Source organism: Ixodes scapularis, unplaced genomic scaffold (genome assembly GCF_016920785.2).
Source record: "Ixodes scapularis isolate PalLabHiFi unplaced genomic scaffold, ASM1692078v2 PGA_scaffold4__175_contigs__length_147842914, whole genome shotgun sequence".
Classification (NCBI taxonomy): Eukaryota; Metazoa; Arthropoda; class Arachnida; order Ixodida; family Ixodidae; genus Ixodes; species Ixodes scapularis.
This window is the reverse complement of record NW_024609879.1, coordinates 87,167,602-87,180,541: the sequence shown is the minus strand read 5'-3', so window position 1 is coordinate 87,180,541 and position 12,940 is coordinate 87,167,602. Positions and strand designations below refer to the sequence as shown.

Genomic DNA, 12,940 nt, shown 5'->3' with positions numbered 1-12,940 from the left:
CCTACAATGCACACACAGCTTTCTAAATGTTTTGCTTGTTTCAAGAACACAATGCTTAAGGGGAGGCACAGCTCTTTGATGCAAAAGTATGCTAAGAAAACACATTTTTGAATTTGTGTTTTTTCAAGAGTGGCAGGCACTTATCATCTTGTCCTCAAGAATTTTCTTTAAATAAATCTCTCTCATCTTAAAATATTGTCTTGGAAACAAAGAAAAATGAGTCTCTGGATGTTTTTTTATATTATTTCTGAGTTAACTATTTACATCATTTACTATTTTATAGAAGCCATATCTCCACTTGCACATGTCTAATCTTCATTTTTTTTTCTTTCTCTGGTAGGTGTATGTGTGACATGTGCAATAAGGGGTACAAATATATTAAATAGGGTATCAGGCTTTTTTTAAGTGCGTTTTAGGCATTCTGCAATTAATCATTTTGAAACTGGAAAGTTTGAAAATGTCCTAAAAAGTTTATAAAGCCTCCTAGAGTTTTCATTTATGCCTTGTTGGATTCCCCATACCTTTTGGTTCACTGATATATGTTTTTTTTTTTTTCAGCATTTCATTTTGTTTTAATCCTTCTTATAATCTTTGCGAATGAAATTTTCAACATTAAAAAAACTAATTAGGTTACATCGAAACCAAGTGCATATTTGTGGTCAGGTTGGTATGGAAAATAAGCTATGTAAATTTCATATGAATTGAATCGCAAGTTATATAAAAAAAGCTCTAGAAGCAGTGTTGCTCTTTAAAGTAAAGACCATACTTTTGGTTAAGTCTAGTCGTCTTAGCCACAATTTGTGCCCCGTTAACAGTGAAATTAAAGGTTTCACTCGTGTTTGGATGACCTTCCTCTGTGAGCAGTCTGCCACTCACAAGCCTGAAAAACTGCGGACCCCCCCAGTTTACAAACTACTTATCAGCAGAAATGTTTAACCCCTCACTTGACACGATAATCAGTGAAAAATATTTATCGCTTTACGTAAAAACGCTTTCCACCCCTCCTTACACTCAGCACCTATCTGGTGCATTGTAGTATGTGAGTGTTACTTTCAAAGACAATGATTTGCAAAAGAAAAACAAACAAAAATACAAAAGCTGCAAAGGGGACTTGCCTTTTTCCTCCCCTGGATCTTCTGGCTGATCTTGCTGAGCAGGTTCAGCGGAGCAGTCGGGGGCAGCTGGTTCTCCTCAATCAGCTTGCTCACCTTGTACGCAGGGCGCCCTGAAAATGCCACTTCACAATTACCCCAAGAGTTTGAGGCCAGAGTGTTACGAAAGAAAGAGGCTAACCTAGCAGGTCTGTCCAAGCAAAGAGTCCACACATTGCAGAACACCTGAACCTCACCGAAATGCGGTCCCGGCGGTGATCTTTCCAGGCGAATACATTCCTCAAATCAAAAGTTGGAAGTGATTTCATAAAGATTTAGAAAAAAGACCACAATTCTCCATCGGTACCAGACGTAAGCCGGCTGCTCGACGCAACAATTCCTAGATCGTGCTATGGTCATTGAGAAGGTGAGGATGGCAGGGCTTTGGTCGTCCCACCTCTGGTGCAAACTCCCCACCTTCGACGACGCTTTAACGTCTCGTGCATATCGAGAGCGCCCGTGCAGCCAAAGCAAGACAGAAGGCATGAAGAGCGTGCCAAAGGCCGGGCGTTAGAAAAACACGTCACGTCGTTCTCATTCTCTCGGCAACCATAACTGTCGTTCGCCTGCATGACGAGGCGAGAATAGTTTCCACAGAGACGCCGGCACCTGCAACTGAAAACTTGTGCCATCCAAGAGCTGCAAGCGTCAAACAGCCAGGCTGCGTTTGCTACCCACAGAAGCAGCTTACCCGCGACCCGGCATCTTCAGAAAGATTGCTTTTAACTTTAAATTTAGGTAACGTATTGCATCCTGCACTTTTCTGCATCCTGCGTTTGCCCCTATGGCTACCCTCCTACCTTCCAATGAAGTTTCAGCATTTTGCTATGTGCGATTCATTTATGTGCCGCAAAAAAAAAAAACACAAAGAATGTCATCTCAGGGAAATCCCGGTAGAATGGTTCAAAGGTAACAAACAATTAAAGATACAATGAAATGAAAAAATAATATCCTTTCCGAAAAAATCCCATGAGACAGATAATAAAAAAAAATTTACAAGGGAAAAAAAAAGGTTTTTTGAATGTCTACGCTGCCAAATGCAATTTATGTAGAAATAGTCCTGCTCTAGGCCTCGCCCATATCAGAAGCATAGCTAGCTAGCTACACTTTTTTTTCGGCACTCATCGGTTGGAGAGATGATGGACATGTGAAATGTTTGTCAAAAAATTTTTTTTCGTGCTGCAATAGTCATTTATTCAACATATACTTATGTTTGAGAAACAAACTACATAGATAGTCGTTATTGTTTTCAAAAGTATCATGACATCGTCTTTCGCTTCGGTTTGAAACGATAACAAACATGGCTGCCGGCGTCTGCGGCGAGCTGTTTCTCACACCGTGTAACTTGTTGAGCTTGTCTTTTTTTATAGTGCAAGTGGTTTTGCATTCACCAATATATTCAGAAGACCTCAACCGACAAAGTTCGCAGCAAATGACTGACGCAATTACACGCCTTCGAAAGTGCAGTACGGGTGCTTGATTTCATAGCAGGACTGGCCAAGCCTAGCATCCCATATCAACTATTTTGCTTGATCTATTTGTTTGCGCATTTTGATGTTGAATAAATGTGCTGGTTCTCGTAAAAATGACCCTGCTACTTTGAGAATTGAACCAGCTGTTGTGAGCTTGGTAGAGCAAATATTTTTGGGTTGCATTTTAATTGTGCATCATGAAGCTCACCCACTTTGCTTTGCATAGTATTTTTTTTTGTTGATTCTTTTCTAGTTCTTTTAGTTGCATTTTACCGCACATCGACAGACACTGACAGACGCTTGTATTGGACCATGGCTTGTGCGTGATAGAATGCTAGAGCTCCGCTCTCATGGTCGCGTCTTGCGAGCGTTGTGGAGTTTTAGACGGGGGCAGGATAGCAGATAAACGCAAGCAATGGTGGAAGTGGACGCATCACTTTCATGGTTGTGCTTTACAGGCATTCTAGGTGGTAGTAAAGAGTGTTCTAATAGCAGACGATGCCGTATGCTGCCGTGAGTTTGCCCGCACAACTAGCAGACGGCGTCAGGGTGTCAGACAGCAGACTAATCGCACCAGATATCGCGACAGGGAGACATTAGGCTTGCAAATGTGTTCAGCCGAACAACCAAACCAATCCAGCAGCAATGGGCGGAGCCAAGAGCGGGCAATACATTCAACCTAAATTGTGCATAACGTCGTAAATATTGAGATTTTTTTTTTTCCTTTGAAAAGTCTTTTGCAAAATCTGTGCCCCTTTACAAATATTCTTTTATTTTCAGTGTTTTTTTAGCACACATAGATGGTACCTAAAGGCAAAATTAAATGTGAAATAGCTGCAGACCAGTTACCAAGTTATTTCCTGGTAAAGTCAACTAGTTTAACATTTTTGACAATGGATTAACCAAAAATCAAACACAACTAGTGCTAAGGAAAAGCCTGATCTGCAGCGTAAGGGTCTCAGAAATGAGAGCAGAGATTCTTCCTGGACATTTAAATGGTGTAAAGCTTGTCAATGAATTGGAATACCGAAAGTAACAATATGATAGGATCTTCTAAGTCTGCAAAAAATCTTAAACTTTTAAATCTAAAAAAAAAAAAGAAATCCACCTCTCTTGATTGACAGTCAAGGAACCCCCTCTGGTCTAGGCATTATTTTAGTAAAGCGGTACAGAAGCCTACAGGCCTTATAAACAACAATGAACATACTAGGGAGGGCTTGAAATATAGTTATGCACTAATGACTGCCTTACATTTGCAAAAAAGTAAGCACTTAAACCAATAACACACATTATTTTTGGATAGGAGCAGTTGAAGAAAGTTGTCAGCTTAAGAACCTTTGGGTTCCTAAGAACCCAGTTCTTAGATTTGAGAACAAAGTTTTTGGGTATGAGAACCCAGTTTTTAAGTTTGAGAACCCGGTGTTTAGGTTTGAAAACCAAGTTCTGAAACAGGGCTCTAAGGTATTGCTACGAATTCCATAGAGAACCTCCAGATACTCTGGGGAACCCTCACAAATTTTCTCAACCGTTCCTGCCACTAAATGTCTTTCCAGTTTAAGCACTATCTTAGCAGATCTGAGCCACTCGCTCATACATAACTATGAACCAAAGATCTAGTATGTTCACTATTGTTTACAGCCTTATCGCTAAGGTAATTAGAAATTTCTCACATAAAAACTTGGTTTTATACTCGAAATATTTCTCGCAATGTAACTATCGCATTAGATTTTTTTATTTGAAGGGGGGGGGGGGGGGGTGAGGGAAAAGGGCGAAAGCAGATTTTTTAACATACAAAACAAACAGCTTAAAAAAAACATTTTTTAGCATGTTTTTTTTAAAAGGATTACCATTTCTCATTCAGAACTTTTTTAGAAGTCTGGATAGCATAGGTAGGGGATGCACATTACAAGCTGAACTTTCCACAAAAAAATCAACAGAATATTTTGTTTTAGGACTAGTTTTAGCGATTTTTTCAAAATATGCTTCTATTTCGAGATCAATGCCTCGAAATAGAGACACATTTACGGATCGCTCCACTCAAAATGTGTCTCGTAATGTAAATATATTGCACCAAGAAAGCTCCTTAAAAGAAGGGGGCAGGAGGTGTTCATTATGCGTCATATGTGTCCTGTCCGGACACATAAAAGTAAACGTTTTTTGGGAGTTGTACGTCTCCTGGACGGCTCCGGATGAATCATCTCGCAACTTGCAGCTCACCCTGGGGAATCTCCCTCCGGAAGGTCTCGTAGATTTGGGAGACGTACGAGACCATGGTCAGCTTGTCCGGAACCGCGCAGTCCACCATCTCTTGACCGGTCATCACGGGCGGGATGCCATACTCCCGCTCCAGGATGTCGAACGCCTGGCCACCCATGCAAACGACAAGCCTCGTAAGCTGGCGGCGCAAGCACGACGCTCGGATCGTGTTTCTGACCGGTGCGTCCAACGTCCTTAGCAGGTACGCATCAAAAGAGGTCCCGACGCAGCAATTAATTAGGTCACTGGAGCCGGCATGTTACGCCGCGGGGTGTCGCAACCCCGGCACCTGGTCGCAGAAGTTCCGGCAAAGAAAACGAGAAAATGCGAGTGTTGCCGTCGTTGCGGTGTTTGACTCCCGGCCGCCGAAGCTTCCGTAAACTGTCAAGCTGGACGGCCAGGATAGCGACAGGCGACAACACAACATTTCTACGACGACGTCGGGGGGGATATGAAGGGACCACTTTTGGGACGTGGTAGACGCACCAGTTGGAGATGTTGTGCACGTTTCGGAATTTCTGCATGTTTAAGAACATAGAGTGCAAACTCGTTAAAACCAGTCTGATCGGTTAATTCAGAAAAAAAAAAGACGTTTACCATTTCCTGTAACGCCGGATTAGAACACAGCTCTTGAGGAGGCGGATGGAAGGGTACTGAGGGATAGGTGACTCCTTGAGGTCACGTGACCTCAGGGGGGGGTCGTCTGACGTCAGGGGGAATCACGTCACCTGAGGGGGGTCACGTGACCTTGGGGTGGGGTCACGTGAACTCAGGGGTGGGTCACGTGAACTCAGGGGTGGGTCACGTGACCTCAGGGTGGGGTCACGTGACCTCGGGGGTCGTGTGACGTCAGGGAGGTCACGTGACCTCGGGGTTGTCACGTGACCTTGCGGTTACGCCGACGGCAACGCCGCTCAGGCCGGAAACGGGCCCCTAAGAGTTGCGCTCTAAAACTTGCTGGCCCGACGGGCGTGGACAGTTCTTCCGTCCGTGCCATTAAAAGCGAGCTTTTCCAATGTGTCCTCCCATCACAGACATTTGCAGGTCAGCGCTGGGTTCTTAAAGGGATGCTGAATTGAAATCTGGATTGCACGAAACATGCGGCAAAAGCATACAATGGGATGCTACAAACACCAAAACATCACTCGTACAGCGATATCTCGAACGGACGACCATATTTTTCAAAAAAAGAAAGCGCATTTGACAGATATGTATACGTTTTGTTTCTCCGAGAAGGAGAGGGAACGGCCTTGCGTCTTCTCCGCCTCGCTGCCTTAAGGGAGCGAAGCGAAGAGAGGAGGAAACAAGATACTTTGACGTTACGCACCTCGTCGGCCTGGTTCAATCTCGACCACTTTTTCCAGAAATATGGCCGTCCATTCGAGATATCGCTTTATGAGTAGTGTTGTAGGGATTGTAGGCGTCCCGCCTAAATCTCCTGCAATGTTTGTTTTTTTTAAATCCAAATTTCGGTTCACCATTCCTCTAAGCTTGCGGACACATTTTTGCCAGAGGACAGCAGCATTTCTCATAAACTGTTTTAACACATCGTATCGATAATGTCCGACAACTGCACATTGAATGGACGGGAGATGACTACCAAGGTCCACCAGAGTGAAAAAACAAAACAAAAAAAAACAACTGACATTGATGAACCAAGAAGGCAAAGATCTTTGATCCCCAAGAGCAATATAAATTTTCATTCATTTCGCAATTCACTTTTGCTTAGACCGCTCAATTACCGATAAACCGGCCAACCGGCTCCATGACTCATTAAAGTTATAATTTACTTTAAAGGTATTTGCATCCTGTGTGTTTGCTTAAAACCCACCAAGGTCTCGCTTACCGATGAGCTCTGATGTCACGAGTTGTACGGTTAGCTGTGCAGCTCGTGCAGAAACACTGCACAATTTGAAAGGGACGCCACAATCGGATGTGTACGGAGGGCGGTGGACTTTACCCGTTGGTTGTTTGCAGCGATGTTGTCGGCCGAAAGCTCGTCGAGGTCGATGAGGTCGGGACGATACCGGTGCAAGATGGCGCACAATGCAAGGCCGTCCTTCCAGGAGGTAGTCATGTTCTCTATCTTGATTCGACTGTACAGCGCCACCTGCCGCTGACACCAGGACAACAAAGCGTCCGGGTGGATGATAGACTCTGCCCAGAAGCAAAAGAAAGTGCATCGCAATGGCTCAGCGAGAGATGTAAGATTCACCTGGGGCACGTTACAATCTCTAAAAAGGAATTCTCTTTGTGCGTGGCTTCAGAACAGCGGCAGTTGAGCTGCATACATATCAAAAATCACCAGTTGTTTGCAATACGAAAGCTAGGGCGAGTTGGCGATTCATTTTGAAGTTACAGCGCACAAGACAGGAGAAAACGAGACACACAGACAAACACAAGCGCAGCATATTCACTCCAAAGGGTTCAGCATTAACCTATATCAGATCGTTCAAGGAAATTCCAGGTTGTCCGATACAAACTAAACAACTAATGTTCGGCATGTTGTGGCAAGTGATTCTCTAGCATGCGATGGTGCACCGAAACTGTAAACGCCCATGCCAGTGCCAGGGCTGCCGACCCCAGTCCAGCTCGTTGAAGGTCATTCAAGGTCATTCCTCACCTCTCCGCCTCCTCTTCTTCTGCATGTCGGTGAGGGGGCGTGGCCCCGGCGGAGGCAAGCAGATCTCCGTGTCGGTGCGGCACAGGGAGCGCACCTGGGAGGGCAGCACCGCCTGCAGGTTCAGGTTTGGGTAGCGCGAGCTCGGGTTCAGGCTGTACTCCCCCAGGTCCTTGGTCAGGTTCTCGGGTGTCGTCTGCGCCAGCAGCCGGTAGATGGACTCCCGCTCCGCTAGAACCTGCGTGCAGGAGAGGTTTGTCTATTTATTTATTTATACTGTAAGTGCACTCAAGACCCAGACGGGTACGGGACAATGAAACATAGTGCACATAAGCATTCATACACGGCATATAAAAGAAAGCATGCATGCAAAACACAAATATATTACGCCATTTTATAAAAACAAAACTTAGATCTTCAAATAGGACTTGTTGCAAGAAAAGTTTTCTGAAAACTAACATCTGCGGATGCCAGTAGTCATCATTCGTGTTCTAGCTTTCATCGGCTAAATCAATGAAACGCAGTGGATGCCCCATGACTCGCGATTTTAGTATGTGTGTGCATGGTTGCATATGTTGGAGTCTTCGACTGTGCTCTGACCTAAGATGAAACAAACTATATGGTGAGTGAAGACGTTGCGATATGCTTGTTTTTACCAGTTTTCTTTCTTTCCGCTTGTACAAATATTAAACTTGACAAATAACAAAATATATTTATTTTTTGGTTTGTTCGAGCTTACCTTGGCCCAGGTGTGGTGCAATTTTCTGCACAAATGGCATTTTGGCGCAAGATGTAGTGAACTTACGTTCCTGGCGCAATTTGGCACAGCACTTCCATCCACGAAACGGCGTCACTAACTCGGTCGTCTGCGGATGCGCCCAACCTTGACTTTGACAAATTTTTTGCTGTCATTCTTTTACAGAAAGAGGACTTCACCTTGAAATTTCACACTGTAAGACTTACCTGCTCGGTGCAAATTCGTTGAAAGTTTGAACCTTCTATGAGCAAACACCAATTCTTCCAATTCGTTTTATGGTGGAGGGTCTGCCTAAGACACCCTAAAGAATGCCCACCAAATATTTTCTCACGTTCGACACAAGGTACCCTATTCACTCAATTCTAAGCAACTCCTTTTTTTCACACCCGCAATGTTCGAAGAGGGGGGGGGGGGGTTGCTTAGATTCGGAACATGCCTCGAAAATACGAAATTTGCACAAGAAATATGAATTTATTATAATCAAAATGAAAGAATAAATGTTCTAAAGGAATTAAATAAAGACTGGAGAGCAGCCCGCTTGCCATCAGTTTGCACCACGGACGACTAGTCGCTTTCGCGACTAGTCTTTTAAGGATGATGTAAGGCGCAAGTTTCCGACCATCGGCTGTGATGCACAGCATTACGGTCACCCTTTGTTTCTCATAGCCAGTCGTACACACTTTTACTTCTCGGGCGCCCACTTCGTTCGTGGTGCACGTCCTTGGCATGTCGATGTACACAGGGGTCTCATCGGCGTTGCCGATCTGCCCGAGTCCGGAGCAAGATTCGCGATGCAGCTTCATCACATAACGTTAGAAAGCTGACAAGCTTGTCCTCAAAGTCGACCGGTAGCTTCTGGCAGATAGTGGTGCGGCGTCTCAAAGAGAAACCGTTCCTCTTCATCATCCGCTCCACCCAGCCTCGGCTTGCATGGAACGCCGCACTCCGAACTGTTCAGCAGCACCGTGATTTCCATTGTCTTCCGCGTAAGAAATAACCGTTCTCTTGAACTTCATCGTGTATGAAGTACTCTTTGCTATCATGACGGACGACTTCCACAAACCATGTGCATACAGTGAACGGAATACGATTGCAAGGCCAACGCGGACGAATAGGCTTAACAGACTAAACAACCGACTGCAACAAGCGCAAGGAGACCAAAAAAAAAAATCATTTTCGATAGAGGGTACGGCAACACTCCTTTTTTCGCAACCTGCAACAGATGCGAAAGTGGAAAATGGCAATACGTGCTGCCACCTATTAATTGACGCTGAAACCAAGCGCCAGCGGCCGTTCGCGACTCTGGCGCTCGGCGATACCGGCGTCACCAATCTCAAATTTCTTGTTGGGAGGGGGGTGCTTACATTCGCATGCAAACTTTTTTTTCAGGTGTTTATGTTTGAAAGTGGGGGGGTGCTTAGAATCGCGAAAATACGGTAGTTTGGCAGAGGCAAACACCGCAGCAGTACTCCGAAGACACTCACGTGAAGCGGGGAGTCCTTGTTCATGGCCCAGGAACGCATCATCCAGGCCGCATCCAGGGAACTCAGAAAGCCCCGAGCACAGCCGGATCCGGTGGGCCAGAAGGGCTGCACGTCAAGTGAGGGCAGACAAGTCACGTCACAGTCACCGGGATTGGGGAAATACATTGCCGAAACCATCCTTGCATTGTTTATGAACAATGTAAAGATGCATTGTTCATAAACAATTTTCTTCTTTTCAGTGGCCTTAAAAAGGCCACTGAAAAGAAGAAAAAAATATTTCTTTAAGCAGTTTAGTTGGGACAGGCGTGCAAAAAAAATTAATGTTATGCGAAAAAAAAAAAAAAAATTTAGATCAATATTGACGTTGCGAGATGCAATTTAGTAGCTAGTCACCTCCTATACACTTGTTTTCTCTTTCGGCATTTCGTGGCGCGTGGAGGAGAGGTGGATCGGCTTGGCCATCTCGCTAAGGTGGAGAGAGTGTATGACTATCTCGTTTAGGTGAAAAGAGTAAGACCATTCTGTGACGTCATGAGCTTGACAAACAGTATTTAAAATAAATCTTGCGCATCAATATTGCTCTAAAAAAATTTTTTTTTGTGTGTAAAATATATTTTTTTACATGCATGTCCCAATTATCGTATTTACTCAATACTAATGCGCCCTCGATTGTAACGTGCACCCATTTTTCGAGGTCGAAAAAAAAAAAAAAAACGCGATGACCTCGATTGTTACGCACACCAAATTTTGTAGGTTGGATACAGAAATGAAACTTTTTCTCACTTGGAACAAAAAAGTTTTATTCCAAATGCTTCAATCTTGCGATGAAATGAACGGCACTGTCTCTCGCTGGCAAGGTCGTCATCACGATGACGGTCCGATGCAGTGCCCGTGGGGCGCTGCATCGGACTGTCGCTGACGAGTGATGCATACCACCCCACGGTATGCATCACTCGTCATCGTTGTCGGACGACTCCTTACCACTGTCAGCGACCGAAAGCATTTCATCTTTAGTGCCATCCATAGCGTTAGAAATTCCGCACTCCTTGAAGGCCTTGATAACCATGGCAGACGGGATCGTGCGCAACGCATCTTTCGCCCATCGCACGTGATGCGGCCCGATTTCCATCACCCTCTGCGCACAATATCACTTTTCTTTTGAATCCAGCATCATGGTGAACACGGCGTGTCTTTGCAGTGGGAACTTCCACGCTGATACGAACGCAAGAAACACACGAGCTGGCTACTCTCTAAGCCTCTCAGCTTCTCAGCGCGTAATTAAGCGGCCATTTTGAAATGTCGAGGGCAATACGGTAGCGCAGTTTTGGGTTGCACTCGATTCTAGCGCGCATGCGATTTTTGAACCTATTTCCCCGAAAAAAAGGTGTGCATTAGATTTGAGTAAATACGATAGTAGATTGTTTAAAAAAAATTGTAGAGCCCTTCCATTTCACTGGAAGATGGAGGACCAGTGAAGCTGTTATCTTTACGTCTAGGACGAGGCCTAGAGGACGACGTCTAAGATGACCTCAAGGACGACTTCTAAGACGACCTCCAATACAACCTCTAGGATGACCTCGAGGACGACGCCTAGAACGACCCCTCAGATGAACTCAAGGACGACTTCTAGGACGACCTCGAGGACACCGCCTAGAGGACGACCTCTCGGACAACCTCAAGGACGACTTCTAGGAGGACCTCGAGGACGACGCCTAAAACGACCTCAAGGACGACTTCTAGGACAACCTCGAGGACGCTGCCTAGAGGACGACCTCGGACAACCTCAAGGACGACTTCTAGGATGACCTCGAGGATGGCGCCTAGAACGACCTCTCAGACGACCTCAAGGACGACTTCTAGGACGACCTCGAAAACGCCGCCTAGAGAACAACCTCTCGGACAACCTCAAGGACGACTTGTAGGATGACCTCGAGAACGACGCCTAGAACAACCTCTCAGACGACCTCAAGGACGACTTCTAGGACAACCTTGAGGACGCCGCCTAGAGGACGACCTCTCAAACAACCTCAAGGACTACTTCTAGGATTACCTCGAGGGCGACGCCTAAAACAACCTCTCAGACTACCTCAAGGACGACTTCTAGGATGACCTCGAGGACGGTGCCTAGAGATGATAACAAGGGATCAGGACCTCACTATCGAATAATGCCAGGGAAGGCTGACTCACGCTGGTTGCCCCCTTTTTTATTCTTATTTATTCATACTTGCCATGACTAATGGGGAGTTTTCTGTCAACATCTGCGGAAGCATTTTTTCCCAGATCCTAGCACATAACAGCGTTGCTATAAAACATTTTTTTCTTTTCAGTGGCCCGTTAAAGGCACACTGACAGGGTATTTATGCTCGCCAAGGTTTTTATTTGTACATGACATATGAGAACCCAGCTAGCCAGAACACCATTTGCGGCTCAAAGTTCTTTTTTTTTCCACCCGAAAACCACCAATCGAGAAATGGCCAGTTTTAGTCACACTCCCTCTCTTCTTCATGGTCATGTGCCGTTCAAAAACAACCATCAAATATAATCAAAGTCGTGAATCCCCGACGGCACACACTCAAGATTAAAAATAGAAAAAAATATGGAACCCACTTTTTTTTAATTTTTAAGAAGCTGTAAATAAGTTAGAGTATCGGAAGCACATGCACTGTGTAATTCTCAACATGGCGCTGTATCGCGGGAGTCACATGCTGGATCGTTGGATGAAGCGGACTAAGCGATGGCGGCAGACAACGGGCGTAGGACCTGCACTACAGAACTGTCGTTCGCGGTACTGGAGAATCTGCCTAGCTTCAAAAGAGAAATTGTTTACTGTTAGGATTTATTTAGTATGACACGCCCGACCACCAAGCTGATTCGCACAAAGACGTTGCCGAGTCATCCCTTAACCTGGCTGAAGACATAGCTCGTCTTACAAACACAAATTGGTGAGAGGTTGAAACACGTTTAAATGTCAAGCACGAAGTGCGTACCTGGTGCTGAATATGCATGTGTACAATTTCATTACTATATCCGTTTTCACCTCAAGAACCATAGTAAACGAAGTCCGGCTCCTCACGGAGCATTACTAATTTCCCCTTTTTATAGAAAATTAAGACACATGTAGGTATATTTTAGATTAGACATATGTTATCTTATCAAGACATACATGTTTCAAATGCAAAAAAGGCATCACTTTCTCCTCC

At 44.9% G+C, this 12,940-nt stretch overlaps 1 protein-coding gene across 2 annotated transcripts in view; it reads right to left on the bottom strand.

The window, feature by feature from the left end:
- Window positions 1-12,940, bottom strand: part of LOC8027932 (F-actin-monooxygenase MICAL3) — a 104,503-nt gene that overhangs the window by 65,821 nt on the left and 25,742 nt on the right. Inside the window, exons 9-13 of one of the 2 annotated variants that reach the window (XM_042293178.1) lie at window positions 9,741-9,845; window positions 7,503-7,737; window positions 6,840-7,036; window positions 4,841-4,985; window positions 1,116-1,225 (exon numbers count right to left, since the gene is read on the bottom strand). In XM_042293178.1, coding sequence (XP_042149112.1) covers window positions 1,116-1,225; window positions 4,841-4,985; window positions 6,840-7,036; window positions 7,503-7,737; window positions 9,741-9,845 — 792 coding nt within the window. Of the gene's footprint in view, window positions 1-1,115; window positions 1,226-4,840; window positions 4,986-6,839; window positions 7,037-7,502; window positions 7,738-9,740; window positions 9,846-12,940 lie in introns of those variants that run through there. The other variant, XM_042293177.1, reaches the window with a different exon arrangement.